Source organism: Pieris rapae, chromosome 23 (genome assembly GCF_905147795.1).
Source record: "Pieris rapae chromosome 23, ilPieRapa1.1, whole genome shotgun sequence".
In the NCBI taxonomy this organism is placed as follows: Eukaryota; Metazoa; Arthropoda; class Insecta; order Lepidoptera; family Pieridae; genus Pieris; species Pieris rapae.
This window is the reverse complement of record NC_059531.1, coordinates 2,833,096-2,859,367: the sequence shown is the minus strand read 5'-3', so window position 1 is coordinate 2,859,367 and position 26,272 is coordinate 2,833,096. Positions and strand designations below refer to the sequence as shown.

The 26,272-nt window shown below is 31.6% G+C and overlaps 1 protein-coding gene across 1 annotated transcript in view; it reads right to left on the bottom strand.

Annotated features, from left to right (window-relative positions):
• The window catches only part of LOC111000535 (filamin-A), a 126,909-nt gene extending 102,253 nt beyond the window's left edge, over positions 1–24,656 (bottom strand). The window contains exons 1-5 of the mRNA XM_045633560.1: positions 24,565–24,656; positions 6,888–7,129; positions 2,703–2,883; positions 1,143–1,242; positions 681–823 (exon numbers count right to left, since the gene is read on the bottom strand). Coding sequence (XP_045489516.1) covers positions 681–823; positions 1,143–1,242; positions 2,703–2,883; positions 6,888–7,103 — 640 coding nt within the window. The 5' untranslated portion in view covers positions 7,104–7,129; positions 24,565–24,656. The remainder of the gene's footprint in view (positions 1–680; positions 824–1,142; positions 1,243–2,702; positions 2,884–6,887; positions 7,130–24,564) is intronic.
• Positions 24,657–26,272: the final 1,616 nt, after the last annotated feature.

Sequence of the window (26,272 nt, the reverse complement as noted above, 5' to 3'; positions counted from 1 at the left end):
TGTACTTGTGTGTAAACTATAAATAAACCTTTCCGCTTATTTCAAGTCCTGAATATTACACAACAGAATAATTATGTATTAAATTCGCAAAGTTAAAAATGTCGGAGTGTGACGAAGTGGTTTGCTCCATATTCAAAATGAGCGTTTTCATTTCGCATCATGTAAATATTAATATGTATCTTTCATTATATTAATAATTAAAATTTAATCGCAAAATGAAATGAAAATATTTACCAGCTAAACGGCGTTTTAAGTTATTTTCTCTATTATCTCTAGTACATAACCGAGCTTTGCTGGGTATTTTTTTTTATTTTATACATTGTGTTTTTTGGAAATTATATTTAAGTACGAATTACTAATAAAATGATGAAATATGAACAATATAGAATATATATGCTGGAATAGCTTTAGTGTTGTTGTGTCGTTAAAGCAATTTAAAAAAAATAGTATTATTATTCGCCGATAGATATCAGGAAGAGTCATTTTTCATTTTAAATTGGGACTACTCAAACGCCACCTTTTTGTTATTTTTTATCATCTATTCCTAGCTAGATCGATTTATCGAAACCCCCCGTATACTAAATTTTCCCCGATTCCGAGCTATATATATACAAGAATTGCTTGTTTAAAGATAAAAGATTTATTCAATAATTCTAACAAATACTTTGAAATTTACTCACTCAATTCCTTCCAATGTGGGAAGATTCCCGGCTTGCAATGGTCAAGCAATGCGGAAAGTAGCACCCCACTATTCCAATCAGTTGTAAGATTGCTGACACGGCACTCCGGTAGGCTCGATTGGAGCCAAGATAACATAAGCTTCCTGGAAAATAAGATAACCTATGAAATACCTTTTAAAACAATTCTTAAAAGGCCGGTAACGCACTCGTGAGCGGTTTGGCATTGAGAGTGTCCATGGGCGGCGGTATCACTTAACATCAGGTGAGCCTCCTGCCCGTTTCCTGTTCTACCTAAAAAATTACCTATAATGTTAGTTTTCGTTTTTTATCTATCTATCTATCCTATTTCAGCACGAATTAAGGTTAGTTTTAGGTTTATGCTATATTAATATAAGATTATTAGATAGCTGTAAGATTATTTTATATTGCTTTTACATATAACGGAAATAAAGGTGAAACTACCTCGGTGGGAATTTGCTTCTTCCAATCTGGTATCGGACGATGAGGGACCAGATCAATCCTAAGATTAGTTTTAGATTTCCATTGACAATATCCACATTTCCTGTAAAAAAAAAACAATCGCAATTTAACAACAACGATCAAACGAACATTATATGTATGACTATATATGTTACATTCTTTATTAAAATATTTATTTTCGACGTTCATAAGTATACATTGTGTTAACATATAAATATAATTTTTATTGTGAACGGAACATGCAACAAAACAAATAAATTTTTCGCTTATAGTAATTCTAATATACCTAATAACTAACCTTAAAATGTATTAATTAAAATATATATAAAAGCAAAATATTAAAATATAACAATGCAAGCTTAAAGTAAAGATAAAGTTAATTAAAGAATAACTAAAAAACTAAAAACCAAGCTAATTACTAGTTTAACTAAGGTATTTTCGTCTTTCTGTGTATTGTAAAAAAATTGTACTTAAGATAAAATGGCGCTAGACACGAATCTTGGCTTATCTATCTAAGTATTAACTATATGTATATATTAACTATGTAAGTATTTATAAATCTAAATGACACTTAAATACAAGATTTAAAGGCCGGCAGCGCGACAGTCCATGGGCGGCGGTAACTAATGTTAGTTTACATAACTGTAATATAGCATTTTTAATGACGAGATCTACGAAACAAAGAAAGAACTTGACAGAAGACACATACAGGAATATTTCGATAAAGTAGAGTGCACTGGCCCCTACACTAGGATTCCCTGAATTGTGGGCAGCCAGTCTCTTCCTTTTCACATCTTAACAGTATTGCTTAATTATTTCTACACAACACATTTATAGTACTACGACCAATTATTTTTTTTTTATTTTTTTTGACTTTGCTTTTTTTTTTTTTATTTATTAAGGATGTCTCTGTTTGGTTTCCCAATAAATAAATAAATAAATAAATTAGATTATTTTTTAAATATTCTTGATCTTCGTGGTTGGTGTCTTTCAACGGCGGTTCCAGGTCTCCAGGTCTCCAGGAGTCATGGAGGTCCCCCCAAGCTTTCAGAACTTAGGTGGACCACTAATTGAACATAATGATTTGATTTAAATATCACTATCCAGACTTTATGTAACTACCTTCAATATTTAATTAATTTAATGTAGTATAATAACTTTGTATGACGTCAAACGAAGTTTTTGACTTGACCACCCTCTCCTGGTGCCAAAGGTGGATCCGCCCTTGGTTGCTTTCGGATGAAAGGCGTAATAATATTATTTATTTATTTATTTATTTATATTGTACTCCTACAGCTAACACAAAATACATATAATAACAAACAAATACACCGAGAACATAGCCACAGATGGAATACATGATACATTATAATAAAAAGATTTAAAAAAGGGAACAAACAAACAAAGTATTTAATACATTTAACTGATTAAATTTAATTAATTAAACCTAAATTGGTAGTGTTGTGTAATGGTGTGTGTGTGTACGTGATGGTGTGTATGTGGGTCGTGTTATATTATATTCGTAATATTAATAACAATTACCTATGTTAACCAATTTGACCCCGTCATCTTCAATAGCTTGTAAGGCGGTTGTACAATTTTCCAATCGATGGTGCTGGTTGGTTGGGTTCTTGCTCCAACCCTTTAGCCTACGACCTTGGAGTGCTTCCACCAAGGCGCAGAGGACCGTCCCATCTGTCAAATCTTCCACCAGGTCGACCACCTTATAAATAAGAAAAATGGAAAATATCAAATGAAATCAAAAATCTACTTAACCGATTTTTATGAAAGTTGAACCTAAGTAAAACTTATGTCTCTCTGTTTCCAAACTATACAAACAGAAGACTCATATATCATATATATATAAATAATTATTATAACAAGATGCATGTCACGAATTTCTCAACCGACTAAAGGGTCCTTCAAAGAAAGAGCGCACCGATTCTTAAAGGGACGGCTTAACATCAGATAAGCCAAGAGGCTCACCTTTTTGCTCCCTGTCCTGTTAAAAAATGATCAACTCCTTTTTTCGAACCGCTTAAAAAATTATATATATGTCGCAGCCAACTAGTTTATTCAGCCGTTTAACTAAGAAACTTGTAACATATGACATACAAAATATTACTTTTAAATTAAATTGCTTGAGTCAAATATAATATATTATTATTGTTAGTAAATTATTTTGACGTTATATATATATAATTCTACTGTACGTGTGTATGTCACTCAACTTAAACGGCTGGACCGATTTGAATGAACCTTTTTGTATGCGCTTAGGTTTCGCCATGCATGGTTTCAAAGCAGATGGCGCTGCAGTCGGTATCTGGGTTGTTTATACAACAAATAAACAGCTGGTATATATATAAATCAGGCACTGGAGGGTGATCACCTGCTTGACTATTAGATTTAAAATAATCATGAAACAGATTCAAAAATCTGAGGCCAATACGTAAATAGCTTGTAGCGCTACTGATTTATTTTTATAAATATAAATCGGTGCATGTGTTCGCAATTCGCAATCGCAAAAATCCGAAATGCATGGACAGATTTTTATGACATTTTTGGTGTACAAGAGGAGTCGAAAATGATTTAGATTATTAGATTTTTTTATTGTTAGTCGTGTACATGAAAACTTCTTGATCTGCTAGTATAAATATAAAAAATCTTGATTTAAATATCCGCCATCTCTACGTTACGAAATTTTCGCCTTAATACGAAATAAACTCTAAAAACGATTTTACAACGTACACTTTGAAAATGAGATTTTGCTCATATAATTTTAAGATGGAGAACAAAATTAACTTTAGCTGCGAGTGCACTATTTAGCTCTAAGCTAAACGCAATCGCCCGAAGGCTGAATATATTTAAACCTGATTTTCTACTAATCGGCATAACACTAATTCGATAGAAAAGAGTGTGTTTACTTATGTACACGCGTTAGAAGTTATTCTTTGGCGTATGGAAAAAAATAATAACTAAAATGCAGTAGTGATTAAAGATTTTATTTCTATAAATAAATGACATATGACAGACAAAGTTATGCCCGGTTCAAAAAGCTGCTAAAAGCACACACAGTTAATACATACAAATAAGTGATTAAATATAAAAATTAAATATATGTATATATAAATAAAGCAATACACCCCATTTGGATTAGATTTACACCGCTAAAGTTTAAATATTAATTATTAATTACTTCTATATAAATCATATAAATGTATTTACCTAAAATATTCTAAATAGAACAATAAACTAAAAATAAAATAGTCTTATTAAATATATATATATATATAATATAATATAGTATAGCATAATATAATATAATACATATAATATAATGTATAAATATGACATATAAATATATATAATATAATAAATAATGTATAAATATAATAAGTAATTAATATAAACCTGTTATATCAGGCTATGCCATCAATGCCACATCCAGTAATAAGTCCAATCCTAAACCTATGTATTTGCTTGGTTGACCTTTTCGAGTCTGTTGTGTCTACCTGCATTTTTGTTACTGTATTTGTTTTGTTAATTTTTGTATAGGTACCTTCTGTGTGTTCTAGTAATAATTATTTAGTCTTGTAATGTTTTTTTCTCAGTAAGCGAATTTTTTTAATTCATATGAGAAATAAAGTTATTCTAACCGTACATATTAGTAAATACTATCACCGTCGTATATGAAATTGATTTAAAAACACCAAAATAATATTTATTTATTCACACAATTGTACTGTTACGAAACACGTGTCCTAAATATATAAATACTAGAATATACAACTTGAACATAGTTATCGATTTCCATGTCAGCTAGACCTAACTTTACGATGTCGAATTTAGGTGTTGGTGTGCGCGCGTCGTAAAAATTCACTCTTATCATTTTTCTCCATCGTGCCAAAAGAAGTATAACTTCCAAAAAAACCAAATAGTCCTACTAATATTATAAACGCGAAAGTTGGTAAGTATGGATAGATCTTTGTTGCTCTTTTACGTAAATACTACAGAATTGATTTTAATGAAACTTTACAATATAGCTTATATGTTAGAATAACACAAAGGCAAAAAATTTATATAGATATTGTGTGAATTTTCCAAAAGTCAGTAGATAAAAATCTACCATCTGTGAACTACGAGGGTAACACTGAAAGTGTTTATAACTGGCCATTTAGAAACATTGCTAATGAAAACTTTTTTGAATTTCAATTTTAGAACTCTTTGGTAACCTAATGTAGTATATTGCATTCATTTGTCATTTGTTTTTGTGAATTGGCGGCAAATCTAATACTATTGTTACACGTGAAAATTTATCTAACGCGAGAAAATTTTCCGTCACTGGTTTATTATGAAATTCGTTTTGGGCTTACTCAACAACAAAGATTAGCTGCGATTAGCATTTATTAATGAAGTCCTTTCTCGTGCCACTATTTACAATTTTACAAAATAATATATATTACAATATGTTACATAAGAAAACCGCTTTGGTAACTAAATGTAACCATAGATAGCAGTCTTGTTTAGGAGCGCGTCGACTGCATGTAAAAGTAGTTTTGATTGATTTTTAGTTTAGAATTTATATTGGATAGTGTTAAGCTGTCTGTTATGTGTTAGGGTAGACTATTTATTAGCCATCTCAACTATCAGATCTCCGCGCTATTACAAAAGTTATACCTAATGGTAGGTAATCCTAACAAATATTTTGAAATAGAGACTTTATGTGTGCGTCTGAATTAAAATCAGAAGCGATTTAAATTTAATATTTAAATCAATACTAATTAATATTAGAAAATATTTGTGAAAAAACTGTGCTCATCTTCCTATGTGCTTCAATACAATTGTGGTTAACATCCGTATATCCGTGTAATATTTAGTAATAATAAATAATGTATAAATGACAAAATTATTATTTAATATCATACTAAATATTATTATATTATTAACGTTGAATATTTAAAAAAATATATAAATTTAATAAAACATTAATTGAAAAATTTGTGATAAAAAGTAAAATCGAACATCAAATTTAAATATGAACTATTAATATTTATTATTAAATTGAATGAATAACAATTACTAATAATTATTTTTAATACGCCAAAGAAGTATACCTAACTATATATATATATATATATATATATATATATATATATATATATATATATATATATATATATATGTGTAGATATAAGTACCTATATATATATATATATATAGGTACTTATATCTACACTAATATTATAAAGAGGAAAACTTTGTTTGTTTGTTTGATTGTAATGAATAGGCTCATAAACTACTGGACCGATTTTAAAAATTCTTTCACCATTCGAAAGCTACATTATATGCCACGAGTAATATAGGCTGTATTTAATTTTGAACAAAAGTAGGGTTCTGTAAGATATTAGGGTTTTTCGGACACAAGGTGTAAAAAATCAACCAAAAAAGTTACTTATTTTGCGTACCCTGCCTAAACTATTAAAGATAGAACCATAAAATGTTCTAAGTAATTCTGCGACACACTATACCTATCTATGTTGAGTGAGGCACAATAACCATAAATGATATACATGGCAAAACGACGTTTGCCAGTTCAGCTAGTATATAATAAAACAGGCGCAAACCTGATGTTAAGTGCCCATAGACACTCTCAATTCCATAGGACTCGCGAGTGCGTTGCCGGTCCAATAATTGAACCACATTTTCAATACACCAACATTCACATACCTTAATATCCACAGGTTTTAAAGTCTCATTCACCCAATTTCGGAATGTGTTTGCCTGGATCTCAACCCATAGATCTTCATGGCCTTTTATGGCCATGGCCTTTGCAGCAGTGCCTTCTGGACTGCGGGCTGCCAGCCCGGCCTGCGTGATACGACCCGCTGAACCTTCGGGCGTGTGAGCCTTCAGCCCTTGGTGGGTTACCCTGACACCCTCCATTTTAACCAAGTGTCAGTTTCTGTCACCTGAAACAAAGAGTTTAAATTCACTTTGTGATGTTTACATTTATTGATGTGAAACATCTATAGCCGCACGTAAACCCGATTTTTGGCGTGGCGACGCATGCCGTGGCGACGCGTCGCCACGCTAAATGATATACAGTCTAAATGCAGTAGTAAATTTCACATTAAAAATTTTTAATAAAAATAATGTTTATTCAACAAATAGTCATCGTTATCTGGAAAAAAAATCGTAATATTTTATTTTATCATTATGATATATTTAGTTCCTAGCACAGTCTGTTCTTTTCTGCATATTACTTTTACAAAATAATGTCGATGTTTCACATCAGCCAGGCGTCCAGTGACGGCTCACATTTTTTTAAATTTATTTCCTAACACAGATAGAAATATAGTTGAATTTAAATAATTAAATAAAATGGACGGCGACTAGCAAAGAGTTTATTGCAAGTTCTTCTCTTCCGTTCTACGCCCTTGATTTGAGAACTGGCAGTAAATGTAAAATTAGATTAATTTAATATTTTTTTGACGTTCATAAGTGTACATTATGTTAGCTATTTGAATAAATAAAATTTGACTTTGACTTTGACTTATAGGTTTAGAGCGATCTTCTCCAGGCAACCACTGTGGGGAAAAAAGAATAGATGAGGCAAAGAAGAGTAAACTACACTGAAGATATAAAATTACTTGGACAAAACTAAAGTAACAATGCGAAGTTAAAACATATAAACAGTAAACAATAAAAAATACATTGTAAATGGTTTCTATTGTAATTGTTTTAATTGTTAACACTTCCTAGATGGCGCTATACTCAGTTTTAAATATTGAAAAGTACATGATGGTATTAATGTTAATTTGCCTGTGTACAATACAACCGATTTCAATGCATTTATAAATACAATTATAAGGATTCATATAATTAATTCCATCTGTTACCGATTAAATAATACATAATTATTGCACCACGTAGTGTGAATGTAATTAATTTTTATGATAACTGCGTATTGTATTCAAATTAAAAGTTTTAAATTGTTAATTTAAACTTCATCTGTTTTATTAAAGTATCATCATTTCTAAACTATTTGTGATTAATTTCACACATGATAAGAAAGGAGAAGACAAAGAAGGTAATAGAGTAGTTCGCTAGGACCGAAACAGAAGTTAACATTTTGTTATCAACAAAAGTTAGTAAACAAAATGTAAGAATCACACACTTGAAGCCAAAACTATCCCTTGTTTTCCACACTCATATTTTAACATTGTTGTTTCCGATAATGTCCAATAACATAACTGAAGAAAAATAATAGGAAAGAAAGAAAGAGAAATGGAAGACATGTTAACTAAATGGCGATAAATAGTTAACATATGGCCCATCACTACATATTATAAAACAAAGTCGTTTTCCTGTCCCTATGTCCCTTTGTATGCTTAAATCTTTGAAACTACGCAACGAATTTTGATGCGGTTTTTTTTAATAGATAGAGTGATTCAAGAGGAAGGTTTATATGTATAATAACATCCATTAAATAGTGGAGAAGTACTGTTATTTTTGAGGTTTCTAATGTGATGTCGTAAATAATTAAATTTTTTCCATTTACGTTGCAAACGCAGACTGAACCCTACGAGTTTTATCAAAATAATGTACTAAGTATTGTACACATTGAAAAGGTCCATGATGGTATATGTCGCGTATATCATCGGAGCTTTCCAGCGACGGAAATAACAATACATAATAAAACCTGCTTTTCATCAGTATTGCACCCGTGCGAAGCTGGGGCGGGTCGCTAGTTAGGTATAAAATTGCGATTACGTCTCGTCAATTTCAGACCCGGAAGTTTCAGCATGAGTTTCCAGCAGATGACGTATTGTCAGTTGAGGTGATTGATTATGCTTTTAGTGCCACATAATAACGCAACTACATTTTAGATTTAAATGTTAGATTCTGTAATAATAGCGAACTAATACTTGATTCTAAGAAAGTGACATGCAAGTTTTTTTTTAGCTTTACGCTGAGCGTATAGCCACCGACAAAGGTGACATCCAAGTTACGGCTAATGCAGTTTACGGAGTACTATTTGTTATATACATTGTTCGATATATAGTTATAATAAGTAAAATTAATTAATATATCCAATTTGAACAAAAACGTTATTTTAGAAAGACCATTGGTGCACAGCCCGGGATCGAACCTACGACCTCAAGTATGAGAGTCGCACGCTGAAGCCACTAGGCCAAGGGATGATTTAAGAAAACAAGTGGAACGTTATTCTAACGTTATTTACTTGCAAAAAAAATGACCGAAAATAAGACTTGACATAAAGTTTACTAGGCCATTTAATTTTAAATAAATGAAACATTATTCCACACTTATTAACGCTATTAATTACGCAATCCTTCAGCGTAATAAATATAACAAAGTGTTTTAATTCACTCCACATACATCTCAATCGAGAAAGGAAACGAAAGCAAAGAATTCTTTCTCGAGCTATTTTATCGTTCCGTTTTAGTTTAGAAGTGTAAACAATTAAGTTGAAATAGTTTCTGTTGGGGACGAAGTTCATAAGGTGAACTCGAAAAACTTACTGATGTAGTATTTATTTATTTTAATTACACTTCGTTGCTAGAAAGAAACACAAATAACACAATATATATAAATTACAAGGGATGCAACGGGCGGCCTTATCGCTAACAAGCGATCTCTTCCAGGCAACCCTAGTAAGAAAAGAAAATAATAAAAAAAAATGATGAGTGCAAGAAGTGCATAACCAGAAGTTATATAAAAAACAAAATAAATTTATATTAATCTATAGAACCTTAATCTAGAGAAAATAAAAAAAACAATATTAATAACTAACTAAAACTAAAAAGCTTATCTTACAAATTCAAGAATAGCAAATTGTAAAGTATTGAAATAGATATGTATTTTTTTTACATCTGTTCCAAGATTTTTAGTTTCAGTAATAATACATATTAATATAATTATAGTTAAGTAACAGAAACGCGCGAAATTGCTGCTTACTGCCACAGATTATTAATATGTCACGGATTATTATTAATATGCCACAGACAATAAAAATTATTATGCGTATTTTTTTGTTTTTTACGGTATGACTACTAGGTTAATTAGCTATATTTTATTTACAGATCCAGAATTCATTTAACGTTGTGTGAAGGGGCGTAATGGAACTACTTACAATTTTCTAAAACGATTAAAAGGAATGGCGTAGTTTCTTTTGGTGTCCTGAGAAAATTTATGACATTTGTTACTTTTGACGTTTGTGACGCAAACTCAAAATAACTTTATTCATATAGGTAATCAAGTACACTTATAAACGTCAAAAGTAAATATGTGAAATTGAATTTAAATTAAATTCTAAGTTTACTACCAGTTCGCAAGACAAGGGCGTAGAGCGGGTAGGAAAACTGGCAGGAAACTCTCCGCCACTCTTTTTAATCGATTTTTTAAGTTTTAATTTATTGAAATTGTTTAAGCTGGAGCAAATCAATCCCAAGGATTAGGATCATTCAAAAAATAAATATTTTTTATAAAAAGCTTTATTTATTAGTTCTCCAATTTCGCTTGGGAATTGTTGTAAAAACGAATGCAATTTACATGTGTAAAAATAATCTAGATAATGAATATAAGTCTTTCATCCAATTTTGATTTTATACCATTAAGAGTAGAGATTTAAGATAGCGCCTGGTAGATTGTACCATTGACCCCAAAGTTGATTTCTCGCTTAACCAACAAATATCACAATACAGCAAAATACAATGTATTTGTGTGTTAAAAAGAAATTATATTCAATGTGACTGTGTAATTTAGAAGATTCGTTTTCATAAATAGTAATTTGCCCAACTCACATTGAGAACTTGATGTTTAACTAAACCGGTTTTTGAGTAATTGCATCTTGCGTATATTTACTTTGATTTAGCAAGAATTTACCGATTCGGTTAGTGTCACAATCAGCCTCTTTATCTGGTCCATTTCTGGACGTAGGCCTCCTCCATTTTTCTCCCAACCTTTCTTTCTGCCAACCTGTTTGACAATGTCTGCCGTTTATCTAATTTTGTTCCAAACTATCACGTCTGTATGGAAAAGTCGAGGCCTCAAGGTATATTCACACCTACAACCAATTCTTAAAAGGCCGGGAACGCACTAGCGAGCCCTCTGGCATTGAGAGTGTCCATGGGCGGCGGTATCACTTAACATCAGGTGAGCCTCCTGCCCGTTTGCCCCCTGTTCTTTCAAACATTTTGTTGAGAATCTTCTTGCAATTTTTTATTTTGTTTTAAAATACTTTTTATGTGTGTGTGTCCCCACATCTCTACGCAACGCCAAAGGATCAAGCCGCACTGAGAGAGACGGTCGAGTCAATATATAAGCGAAACTTGCCGCAGTCTGTCAGTCTGCGGAGTCTTACGAAGGGATTAAAAAAAATATTGAATTTGCGTTTCCTAATTGCTATTACTTCAAATTAAATCTGATAAAAGCCAAGAGGCTGATTGCAGATGGATTAAAATAAATAAAAAATATATATATATATATATAGTCAATATGACAAGGAATATAGTAAACAATAAATTTTAAACATGAATATGTATGTTATATGTTGGTGTAAAATATGTTAGATAGCGTCATATCTATTTTGAGTTGATCTTGAGTTAATGTTATTGACTCATGATTTAAGTTTAGATTCAACAGTTTTTAACACACACACTTGTATGTGTATAAAACGAAAATACAATATTGCTTCAGGATACAATTCTCATCCCTGAGATCCACGGTTCTTATTATTATGTCATAACTTTTATACATTTAAAGAAAACACTTTTTTTAATTTATTTTTTATTTTATTTATTAAGGATTGAAGCTAAGTATTATTATAAACTTATAATTATTTCAACATTTTCGCGACGATGGAGGACGCCGTGAACAATTTCTGCAGAAACCCTTAATCTGTCAGTCGATATCAACTCCGGGGAAATAAATACAGATAATATAACTTTTTCTACAGCTGTGATACTTTTTGACATTAAACACCTTTTGTCTTCAATCAGCGTGACCACGCACGCTGTAAAGCACGCGAAACGTCGGATTTTTTTTTAAATTATGTAAAATAATTATAAGTTATTTTTTATTTTATTTTTTTATTTTTATTTATTTAGTACAAGTTTATAATATTACACTTCTATCCGTTAAAAAAGTTTTCTTTAATTGATTATTGTTATTTTGTGTGTTTTGTTAGTAAATGTTATGTCTACGTCTTTTTTCGCTCAACGCTTTTTCTCCTTCCGAGGCCCATTCATCTTTAACCACTTCATTAAAAATAAAATTATCACTAACATTTCAAAAATCACATTACATACTTTCACTAAAAAACTCAAAAAATATCTTGTTAATCTGTCCTATACTGATACAGAAAACATTCTTATCGTACAAAAATAGTATATAAATTTGTTAAGTAAAATTTATTAATTAAGTAACGTTTAGATGTAAAAGGAAGAGACTGGCTGCCCACAACACAGGGAATCCTAGTGTGGGGGCCAGTGCACTCTACTTTATAGAAACATTAATGTATTTTGTGTCTAATAAAGTTATTTCTTTCTTTCTATTTCTTTCTTTCTTTATGTATAAATAGATACAGAAATCTGAGAACCCAGACGCGCCACTGGAGGTTTTAAAAATTAAATTATTGCTCACAAAGTCGGTTTGAGCACTAGAAATATTGTAATACATATTTACGCTTGGACGATTTCGCTGTATTGAAGTCACCCAAGCAAGAACACAGTAGTCACTCGTTCCAGCAATTTTAGAGGCGATTTCACATAATTCTTGTTGAGTTCATATGTTTTTTCTGTTATATCTAACTAAACTGGTCGTAAATAATTACCTTTTCAAAAACAATAGAAACATCTTCAAAACGCACTAAAAAAATAAACAAGAATATAACTTATATTGATAGGTTCTGTACATAATAATAAAATATATTCAACGATTGGACGGGTAAGAGTTGCTGCACAAGGATAAGGTTTACAAAATACTGCTCACTGCCAAGGCATCAAAGGAAGAAAGCGGAAAGTTTATCTAAGTCCTTCCATTTCACTTTTTTTATAAAACTTCTTAAAAGGCCGGCAACGCACTTGTTTGCACAACATCAGGTGAGCCTCCTACCCGTTTGCCTCCTATAACATAAAAAAACCACCTGCTGTTTCTTTTACTTGATCTATCCTTCTTCTAAGTGGTCTACCTCTTTTCCGTTTATCACCAGTGTAGAAGTTTTTTGCTCCATTTCTCTGTTAGTTCAATTAATTATTTTCAAATCATATCTGAAGTATATATGTTTCATTAGAATAAGTACGTAAAACATATAATTTCTGTTTATTAGTCTCGCAAAATAACTGCTATCATAACACTTCACATTGTCTTTAGTTTTAGTCTAGACAGGAGTCTGCAACTTTCTTTTACTAACATTTGTACTAAGCCATAGATATAAAGGACAGATAGAAAATTTAGACTTACTGTAGTCATACTTAGTGTATCTCATTGACTGAGGAAGATGACAATGTTTTATTAAATATTGTCAACTTCATTACATTATAAATTAAGAGCGTACAAATTCTTAAAAGGCCAGCAACGTACTCGCGAGCCCTCTAGCATCGAGAGTGTCCATGAGCGGCAGTATCACTCAACATCAGGTGAGCCTCCTGCTCGTTTGCCCCCTGTTCTATAAAAAAAAAAATAAACAAAACATATATTTTTATACACAAGCATAAAATAAATGTATGTTACAAGATCAACACTACTAGAGTATTTTTCACTCGATTACTAAAAGATAACATATACATTCTTAATAGGTAATTAATATTTAATCTGTTTTAATTTCATTTCTGGAAGGAAGGCAGTGGCGGAGAGTTTATTGCCAGTTCTGCTCTTCCGTTCTACGCCTTTGATTTGAGAACTGGCAGTAAATGTAAAATTAGAAGCATTTAATGTATAATTCTGTTTTTGACGTTCATAAGTGTTTAGTTACCTATGAATAAATGACTTTTTTGAATTATGGAAACAATATCATGAAGTAATTGAAGGAAATTAAATGGAGATATAAATCCACATGTGTGTTCGTTGCTTTAGATGTGTGCCTGACGCACAGTTATACATACATATATAGTGTCAAGCAACCAAAACTAACAAGTAAGAATAATTATTTAAACAACAAAATGCCATTTAAAAGCACAAGTCTGACAAAATGGCTGCCTTTAAGCGAAAAGCAAGTAAGACCTTATTCGCCGAATCTGTTTTACTAAGAAATTGCAGAACAAAAGAAATTGTATGTCAGCATCCAAGATTTCGGTAAAGAAACAATGAACATTTTGATATAACTAAGTGATGAGTTGGTAATTTTAATTTTTTATCTCTGAACGTTTTTCTCCCTGTTTTGTACTCGATTACCAAAAAATGGCAATTTCTTTTGTCTAGTAATTCTAGTACTCAGGGATTGTTGAGTCCTTGTCATGGTCATCATTTTTGAATTTCTTCTTAGGATGAATTTTTACGGATGAAACGCCACGACTATGTGCAACGTTTTTTGTCGAAGAAAAGAGAGAGAACGATTGATTGAGAGAGTGAGAAAGGGATATCGAGAAAAAATACACGCTATTGGTTGATGTATTCGTTTAGTATATATTGTTAGTTATGAGATTTGGGAATATAAGTTTAATTTTTTAATGTTTTTATGTAGTTGGTGGTGGTTAATAGTTGGTGTGGGAGTTATTTTGGAATTCCATCGTATTAGTAGTTACTGTTAAGATAGAAAAATGTAGTGAAATAAAATAAATAAATAAATAAAGTAGTTACATAATAGAACTTTAGATGGCAATTCTGTCGTATAACGGTCTTGTGCAGTAAACGCAGATTTTTATTTTTATTACATAAACAGTGTGAATATAGATATACAAATACATGGTGATCATATACTGGTATATGATCATCTATTGGGGCTTTTACCTTAGTAATAATTAATTTACAAGAAAGTTTCACTTCTGTAATGTCATAAATTCGGCAGATTTATTTTTTTTTGTAATCAAAGCCTTCTGGCATTGTACTCGTAAGTGATCATGGGCAAAGTAATCACTATTCATTAAATAACAGGGCGTTTACCTAGCATATCTACATAGCTACCGCTCTTGCAGCGGTGTACTCATTGCCCACAATTTTACAATTTTTATCGAAAAATTAAGCATAATTTTTTTTTAATTTAAAAAAAACAAGACACAATTTTTTTAAATGCAATAGGTTAAAGTTATTAAAAACATCATACATACAAATCATAGATTTGCAACTTTTGAAAATTAGCATGTCCCAAAAAGAAAGTACATTCGTGCGAATTGACAAATATTTAATATTTGAGAACAAAATACAATTGCAATTCAGTAAAACGAATATAGGAAATGTTGCCAGCGTTAAAGGTACCAAATTTTTTTTTTAATTATCTTTTTATTAATTTTTATTACTATTTTTTTAATATATACTCACGCAAGCAACTCTCACTGTTGCTCAAAAGTAGTTTATTTAATTACAAGGAGTTTAAAAAAACTAATATTGTTTTACGAGAGTATAATATCTTTTTCATTCCCCGAGTCGTTAGTGGCGATCGCTCGATTTCTTTGTTCAAAGAAACTCAGACTTGCAATATTCAAGCAATTTCATCAACATTAAGGGGGGTGGAAAACTAGTTGGAACTTTGGCTGCTTAGAGACGGAACTTTATAAAGAGTTCGAAGTAAATGATTTTCAGAAAGAGGTTTCTACATTATATGCACATATATAAAGATAAGTAGAATTTTGTTGTAATTTAATTAAATTTACATTCAGGTGTTTATTCATTTAAATATAACAATTAGATGCACTGTATCTACAATTTTATTATACAACATTAAAAGGCCGACATCGCACTCGCGAGCCCTTTGGCATTGAGTGTCCATTGGCGGCGGTATCACTTAACAACAAGTGAGCCTCCTGCCCGTTTGCCCCCTGTTTTATAAAAAAAAATCTTTGAAGTCAAATGAAAGGTGATTGCATTTGGGCTCATTTTTTGCACAGTTAGCTTCTCTTTAGACATATTTATCCATCTTCTTTTTTGATATTCTTCAACATGACTACATATACTGCACATCATTTCAAATATTTGCCATATTTAACTATATATTTTGATAACTTATGTATTTTTGCGTGACATATGAATTTGTATCATATTTTTTTATTGTTCTTCCTTTCTCACATCAATCATAGACAATAAAATAATCATAGACAAATATAAACTGACAGACACGCTAATATCTGCTGCAAATAACTTGAAACGTTATGTAAATAATATACACGACAATGTTGCCATAGTACATATATATTTGGTTTATTTCGTAACATCTAATTATATATTCAAGAAAAAATACTTCCGATACAGGTGGGCGACGCCTACATTAACACACCATAAATCACACCTACATCACAAATTAGCACTAGATCTTATAAGCAACCTACTAGATTTACGATAATCTAACGATTGCATGGGACAGTTTAAATTATGAAAAGCTCCTGTTTAGTTTAAAAACAAGAGGTTATCGATTCCATCTGTTTTGGTGTGAGTACCGCCTCGGTAAATAGATCAACAATACAATTATAAACCTTTCTATATACATGATCGCAAGGATAGTCATACGAAGTCCCTAGGGAGATACAAGGGATGTCAATAAATAAATTTAAATCGTACATTAAAGTAGAATTGCTTGCTAAGGCCTATTACAAGATTCATGTGGTATCAAAATATTTCAGTATACATAGTATTATAATTATAGCTGATAGAGGATCTTGGAAAATCTAAGCCAGATCTTTGTTCTTAAATTATTTAATTATTATTTATTACTTAACATGTCATGAGGAATATAGCGTTGCAGCTTACAAACGTGTAAAAAAAAACTTGGCGATTAAAATGACTGGTGGAGAGTTTATCGCCAGTTCTTCTATTCCATTTTACGCACTTGATTTGAGAACTGGCAGTAAATGTAAAATTAAAAGAATTTAATCTTTTGACGTTCATAAGTGTATATTGTATGCTTATGAATAAATATGACTTTGCTGAGGCAAAAGATTGAATTCAAAAGTACTAAAAGTAGTGGGGATATTATATAACAGAAAATATCAAATAAATCTAACCTATTTGTGTAATTTATTTAAACGGGCTTTTATCATTATTATTAACAGTACGTACGTTCAGCTGTTGCCCTATTTAAGCATTAATTAATACAAATTTAATCAGAGTGTACAAGGAGTTTGTTTACGAACATGTAATTACATAAATAATTTACGAAGCACCTCCGACACACGGTTTAATGTACACAAGACCTGAGGCGCTGAAATAAAAACTATTATTGCAAATGTTATATAAAATAAAAAAAATTCAGTGCCGCTACAACCTCTTTAGTTCTTGTCCTCAGATTTCTGAATCTGTTTCATGATATTTAAATCTAATAGGCAAGTAGGTGATCAGCCTCCAAGCCTCCATTACCTGACTTACGTCGTCGACTTTTTGGGTCGGTTTCCTCACGATATTTTCCTTCACCGTTCGAGGAAATGTTAAGCGCACATAGAAAGAAAGTCCATTGGTGCACAGCCGGGGATCGAACCTACGACCTCAGGTATGAGAGTCGCACGCTGAAGCCACAAGGCCAACACTGCTCCTTGCAAGTGTTATATACCTTAATGATAAAATGATTAAAATACTGGTGAGATTGTACAAGAGTTAAAAACATCATTGTTGTATTAACTGATATATTGTAGCGTAATTAAAATTTGACAGAAAACCAAGCTGTTAAAACATTGAAAGTAGTTGTTCGGATTAATACCAGCAGCTGAGTTTCATCATCGGACATCGGGAATCCGAAATTCCTCTCATCTCGACGTCCGTAGTTCCACAACTGAGCGGTTTTAGAAGAAAGAAGAAAAAAGAAAGCCTTTGTGCGTGAAACTGTCTGTATTTTTATTTATTTATTTTATTTATTAACACTTCGTTGAATTACATAAATGAATTTTTTTTTAACATAATTTAATTATAAGGAGGGCAACTAGCGGCCTTATCACTTACGAGCGATTTCTTTCAGGCAATCACTGTGAGTAAAGAAAAAAATTACATAAGGTAGGCAAGAATTTTTTTTCTATCTACTACTACACAGAATACCATCCTTCTTATACAATTGCGCGTTATTAAGACCATCTGCCCACTGAAGTATTTCCGAACCAATTCGACTTAAACCCTTCAAGAGCATACCAATTCTTAAAAGGAAGGCGACGCTCTCGCGAGCCCTGACATTTAGAGTGTCCATGGGCGGCAGTATCATACCACATCAGTAGTAGTATCCTGCCAGTTTTTCCGCTGTTCTATAAAAGAAAATAAGAGAGATTTTGTTGAATAAGGTCGCTTGTTTGTAACCTTGGATTAATTAAATCATTTTTTTTTCAATGTATATTTATATTTATGATACAGTGCACAGTTTAGACCAGAAGAAAGATAGAAGAGAGACTTTAGAGCAGTCCAACATGCTCGATGCAAATGTAACATTACACGTAATGTTCGTCAAAACCCAACTTTAATCCTGCATATGCCGTAGGTACCAGTGCTTCCAGAAGTAAGTAAATGCTGGCATGACGTTATCAGCAAATAATTCACGGCAGTGATTTTTTAATTCAAAGAATACTCCGTCTTCATATACTCGATAAGCATATAAACGAAAAACCACAGAAAAACTAAACACAGGTTGAATTTAAAAGGAATAAATTTAGCAATACTTGTCTATTTTCACTAACACTCCTAAATATGGTGTAAGAAATTCAGTCCTATTTTATTGTTTAAAGAAACAAACAAAAATATCTTTATTCATATAGGTAAAAAAGTACACTTATGTACAAAAAATTTAAATTAATTGTGGATTTACATTTACTGCCAATTCACAAATCTAGGGCGTAGAACGGAAGAGAACTGGCAACAAACTCTCCGCCACTCTTTTTTAACAATCCAAAGAAACAAATTATAATTGATAAAAGTTATATTAAATATAATAGATAATAATAATTATTTATCAGCCAGAATGTAGTACAAAAATGTTATGATGGTATAATCTAAATTTCACATATTCTGCCGCACAGGCAAATTTTGTCTGAGAAAGTAGAATTGCACATAGAATTTACTTCTAATATATAAAATTCTTGTGTCACGGGGTTAGTAACCGAACTCCTCCGAAACGGCTCGACCGATTCTCATGAAATTTTGTGTGCGTATTGGGTAGGTCTGAGAATCGAACAAAATCTATTTTTCATCCCCCTAAATGTTAAGAGTGGTCCACCCCTAAATTTTTTTATTTATTTTTTAGACAAAATTTTTCGTTTTTATTTTTTTACGATACACCATACAAAAATACATACAAACCTAAATTTTCTCCCCTCTACAATCATCCCGTATGTTTTTTTGTTAATTATAAACTTTAATTTTTTGGCACAAAAACATGGCAAAACAACGTTTGCCGGGTCAGCTAGTGTACATATAAAGACTTCAGTTCAGCTATTAAGTTTAGTTAATCTACTACATATCTGAAACATCCTGCAAGACGGTAAACAATATATTTTTATATACTGTTAATAAACGTCAATATTGTTAATATCGTCTACACCCGAGTAAATACGATAATTAATTAAACCTTACCTTCACAATATGCACAAAACAAAGCGAACTAGAACGCGAAAACCCTTATACTAACTCTCGTTAGTTTTAATTGAGTTATTATAACTATAAACATTTAGGTCGAGAAATGGAAAATTAATGTAAATTGAGAATTAATAGTTTTATCTATTTAGATGGCTGTAGTTTATCTTAACGACTGAATGTTTTGATTTATATATTCTGTTTATTAAACCATTGTTTTGACTCGTGGTGCCGTCTCTCAATCCAAATATCGTGGGTTCCAGGTCCGAAAGCACTCATGGTTTTTTCAAACTCAAACTCAAAATAACTTTATTCATATGTGTATCCAAATACACTTAAAATTCTAGATTTACATTTACTACAAGTTCAAAAAAGTCAGTCAAAATAACTTTATTCATATAAGTAAACAAGTACACTTATGAACTACAAAAAAATAAGTTTAATCAATTTTAAATATACTATATTATATACTATACAGGACAAAACTTCTAATCTTGAAGACCAAGACACTTTTTGGGTCGCGGAGCTGTGTCAGTGAGTATGATAGAATCTTTTTTTTTATAGAACAGGGGATAAAAGGGAAGGAGGCTCGTCTGATGTTAAGTGATACCGCCGCCCATGGACACTCTCGATGTCAGAGGGCTCGCGAGTGCGTTGCCGGCCTTTTAAGAATTGGTACGCTCTATTCTTGAAGAACCCTAAGTCGAATTGGTTCGGAAATACTTCAGTGGGCAGCTGGTTCCACAAAGTGGTGGTGCGCGGCAAAAATTGCCTAGAAAAGAGGTCGATTGTCGAGGTGATAAGGGCAATTTCATTTCATTGTTGACAATATGATTAAATACATTTTGATTTCTTCCCTATCTCTGTATTGGCACTCTTTTATTATTGCGGTTTCCTGTATTGATATCCGTAAACATCTATTTACTTATTCAACGTACACATGTGACTAATAACTCACTGATTCATGCCTTGACGCATGCCCATATATGGTAGTATACAATGATATACTAATTAATAAATATATATATATTAGATCCATTCAATAATCCCTTACTTTCTTTCGTAATAATAATAAATCGTTTATTTGGAACAAAGTGGTACATTCAGGTTGACTTATTATAAAAAAAATACCTGCCAGCCTGTCGATAGGTACTTAAACATGTTGTCTAAGCTTCGTTTCTATTGTTTTAAAGTTTCTTTAACATTGTCATAGTATTTCAGACATTTTATAATAAGCTCTCATATACCCTATATACTGATAATGGCTGTACTACTTAATAAACTTTCTGTTTATATCCCCATTTAACACTCGTGTGGTGAAGGAAAACGTCGTGAGGGAACCATCGTGTCATAGACAACACGTTTACGACGTGTGCCACGCAAGCCTGATCACTGACTTGCCTATTAGAAGAAACAAATCACGAAATATGAAAAAAGTCGTAAAAGGTTCAACTGTTCTGTTTTTTTGTTTGTATCCTACGAGGGTACGTAAAACACCACAGTATAGCACATTAAAGTCTAGAATCTGGAAAGTAATACTAACTTCATGTTGGCGACTTTGATCAAAAGTTTTGAACTCAAACTTACATCTTTTGTGTCCATTTCTATATACTTTTGCATATCGTTGAAATAAGCTGAATTTTTAAATGTATTGTTATAATTTTACAGAAGTACTTAAAAACTTCTAAGTATTATTCTTATAATAAATTCTGTTTATAGCAAGGTAATATATAACTATTGCAAATTGCAGATAGGTATTACTATATTTGTCTAATATTTTATTGAATTCATGTTCCCTGTCATTTTAATTAAACAATCATCGTTCATCATCACTTCGAAATTTTAATATGATATACATATTGTGTGGTTAAATAAATAGATTCAGAAATAGTTAAGGAACAGATTTAATTCTGATAATTTGACCATAAATCAGATATTTATTATGCTGTCTCAGAATTTAGTGCTTTTCCGTCATAGTATTGTCTTTTATTAACATAACTTTTATACGTTTAAAGAAAACACTTTTTTAACAGATTGAAGTTTTAAACAAAAAAAAAATGTTACATTTACCGTAGATTATTTTTATGTTTAATAAATATAATGTGGTAAATTTAAATAAATAAATATTCATAAATTATTATTGTTTTTTTTACCAACTTCCTATATTTAAATGTGGTCACACACAAATATTAAAACAAAGATTTGTCTTATATCAGCAGGAGGCATGGAATAGGAGCACACACTTACATTCTCATGGGAACAGGGAGAGAGGGACTGAAGCCATTAGTCCAACACTGTTCTTTTACAAAGTCTGTCTGCATTCTGAATCACACACAGACACGAAACTTATAAATTGCCAAGATCATAAGATCTTTTAACTTAATAATAAAGAAATAATCTCGTTTCAATTATGAACCGATAAATAAGGTTTCATTTAATATTCGGTAATTGAATTTTGTTACGGTAAAATTGGCATTGAAAAAGCGAACATTACAGAGAATTTTCAATGTACTTACCTATTTGTATATTAAATTTAATCTTTTAGTTGGCACGTGTATCAATCCTAAGTACGAAGTCTGGATTCTTTTTTCATCAATTTAAATCGAAGTGAGTCAGAAACAAAAAAGAAAAAATCACTCAATGGACATCGCTACAATACCAAGCGAACGAGAGGAAGACCATGTGCCAGGTGGGCTGATGACTTTAAAAAAGCCTCCTGTCCTCTGTGGCCAATACTTGCCAGGGATAGGAAGCACTGGAAATAGCTGGAGGAGGCCTTTGTGCCACAACAACAACAAAACCTTCTTGAAGAACTTTTTTTTATCTTAACATATACATTTCTTGTGTGCGTGTGTATGTGACTGAACTCCTCCTAAACGACTGGACCGATTTAGACGAAATTTTTTGTGTGTGTTCAAGGGGATCTGGGAATGGTTTAGATTCAAAATTTTGTCCGCTGGACAATGTTTTTTTAATTAATTTTCAATTTATTAGTTGTTGTTGATTTTGGAATGTTTTACATTGGATCCGACAGACGGCGCGGCGCTACCATCGCAGTGTCAAATTTTAAATAATATTCGGATTTTAATTTTAGTCTGTCCCGAAATTTAAAAAAAGTTTTGTTATCATTGTGTTATATCGTGTGTGACCATGTGCTGGATCGTTAGATATTGTCATAACATTTGAATAATAATTTTCATCAAAATGGCTTATTAAAAATTGAAATTTTGAAATTAAAGACGTGTAGACAGGACAACGTCTGTCGGATCCGCTAGTACATATATATTTTTGTAAACTTTCTGTTGTATTGATTGAAATAAAGGCTTTGAAATTGAGTCAGGAACATAAAGAAGGTTACTTTTAATGTTTCATACGTCAAGAACAGAAGAAAGTGTTCGCTAACTCTAGTTTCTGATACCTTATCAGCCATACCATCACAAAGTATAATAGGAATTTATCTTTCTCTTTTCTGTCGGTAAGGATACATCTGGCCCTGCACAAAACTGGTGAAAACGGCACAATTATTTTCCACCACTTTTGTGCAGATCTCTTATGCCCAAACCTAATAACCTAAATCCAGTTTTGATCATCTTAATTAACATATTGATAAAAGTGTGCCAATAGCTGTCTGTCGATACAAGCCATCCATGGTAGGCCGGATCGGTGTATATGGATAGACCTTTGTATGAAAATGACAGTTCAACTGTTCTTCATTATTCTATCTTAAGATTTTAACTTACACCAGTTTTTTAAATAATTAAAAAGCTATTTGATTTGTTTTAAACATAGACATGTATATTTTGATATTAAAATGGAATGTCCTCGTAGGGTTTGTTTATTGGGATGCAGATAAAAACTCGATCGACTGTCACGATCTAGGATTAATTATTGGGTTTGGACATTATACAATTGATAGGTCTATCTATATGAACGGCTACGTGATCTGTGTAACGACGATATGTGTCTCCAAGTTGTTATCGCCCATGCGCATATTTCTTAAGAAATACATCAAATTCAGGCGATATTTTAACTATATTTGATGAACAAGTGTTGCACATACAGAAATTACGCAATGGCATATGGAGTAATAAATTACAGCTAGGCATATTCTTAAACTTTATTGAAGGGTATTAGAATTTCTTGCCAGTTTTTAGAGAACTGGTAAGAATAGGTACATGAGTGTAATAATACATATATGTATAGATTATATTCTAGCTAATACGTCTGTTACATAATAATCTATTGCTAACTTAACGTCGGACACTTTATGTAATAAACATTTTAATTATAAATTGTATATGTAAAGATGTACTTAAAAGAGATGTATAAGAACCCAAGTTAAAAACTTAAATCATAATTCACTATTCCAGTGAAATAATGCGTAAAACTTTGTTAATATCAAATTACTTTTAATATATATAATTTACACCCCGTTCCAATATCAATCAATGATCAATTAGACAATTTAATTGACTTAGTACGTCTAAAGTTCAGTTAGTACGTAAAACTTCGGATATTACGAGCCAATTCAACAAAGTTATCAATCGAAACTTGTTCAACAATTTACGTAAATTTTTCACACAACCCGTGGGCTTGATGATGTCATAATCCAAATACGCGTATATATTTTCTCTTAAGTTACAAAACTTAGTTTCAACTTGAAATTATGTACAATGGAATAACTACATACCTAATTTCATTATAAGAAAACACAAAACAACACATGATACACAAAACAAGAATTGACAAACACAAAACACGTATAATGGCGGTGGCTGTTAAACGCACACTGAGGTAAGAACTAAGAGGTTGCGCAGGAGTAGGTCGTTACGTATGTAGCGTAAATGCGCTTCACTACTGCGCTGAGTTTCTTTGGTGTGCGCATGCGTGTAAATATAATTTTACTCACGTATACATTACCTTACATAAGGATTTTTTTCACGGTTTACTTTCGTATACATAAAAAAGTATTAAAATTAAATGTTTATATTAGTGTTGGCCTAGTGCTTTCAGCGTGCAAATTCAAATTCAAATTCAAAATTTATTTATTCATGTAGGTAACAGTGTACACTTATGAACGTCAAAAAAAGGAAATATTAAATGAATTTAATTTTACATTTACTGCCAGTTCTCAAATCAAGGGCGTAGAACGGAAGAGAAGAACTGGCAATAAACTCTCCGCATTACCTTACATAAGGATTTTTTTCACGGTTTACTTTCGTATACATAAAAAATATTAAAATAAATGTTTATTAGTAATTAATAGTGTTGGCCTAGCTTCAGCGAGCGACTTTCATACCTGAGGTCGTAGGTTCGATCCTCAGCTGTGCACCAATGGACTTTCTTTCTATGTGCGCATTTAACATTTGCTCGAACGGAGAGAAAAACATGTCTTAGACCCAACAAGTCGACGACGTGTGTGTGTGATTCAGAAATTTGAGGCCTAGACCTAAGGTTGTAGCGCCATTGATTTATTTATTTGAGTAATCATAAAATTCAAACGTAGTATATATATTATTAACAATTTTCTTAACCTACATAGTATGTATTGTTCGTATTTAAATTATAAAAAAATAATGAAAAAAAAATTGAGAAACATTTAAAAAGTTTGGACCTGTGAGAGTCTTTCAACGCTTGCAGCATATCCTTGCTGCATCTCGTTAAGGAGCACCAGGTCTGGAGTCACCGCTAATGTCTACCAGGCGTAGTCTCTACTCAAAACCTCTCAACCACACTTTTACACCATTACACAACACAACCAATTTAGGCTTAATTAATTAATTTAATTTAATCAGTTAGTTAATTGTATTAAATACTTTGTCTGTTTGTTCCCTTTTGTAAATCTTTTTGTTATATAATGTATCATGTATTCCATCTGTGGCTATGTTCTCGGTGTATTTGTTTGCTATTATATGTAGTTTGTGTTAGCTGTAGGAGTACAAAATAAATAAATAAATAAAAGAGAACAAAATCGAAGGTGAAAGTAATACTTTTATATGTTGGATATTATTTTCCGCCTGCTATGCGGCTACTCCGGATTTTGATTTAACTTCTCTTTTAAATTTTCTTATACAAGAAGCGTTCTACTAAGTTACTATAAAAATATTATTATTAGTACAGTAATACCCGGTCTAGTGGCGCGTTATAGCAGCGCGTTGTATGAGTATTATCATAAAACAGTTTGTTTGAACAATTAAAATGAATTAAAAAAAAGTTTAAATTTATAACAACACAATTGAAACAAAGGTACATAAAACTCTCCGCGTTATGAGGGAAATACCGCGTTATAGGGATCACTGTATTAATACAACAAATAATTTACGTAATTGAACTTATTCAAGACAGAGCAAATTAAGATTTTTTTTTTATGGAAGATACGGGCAGAAGGTTCACCTGAT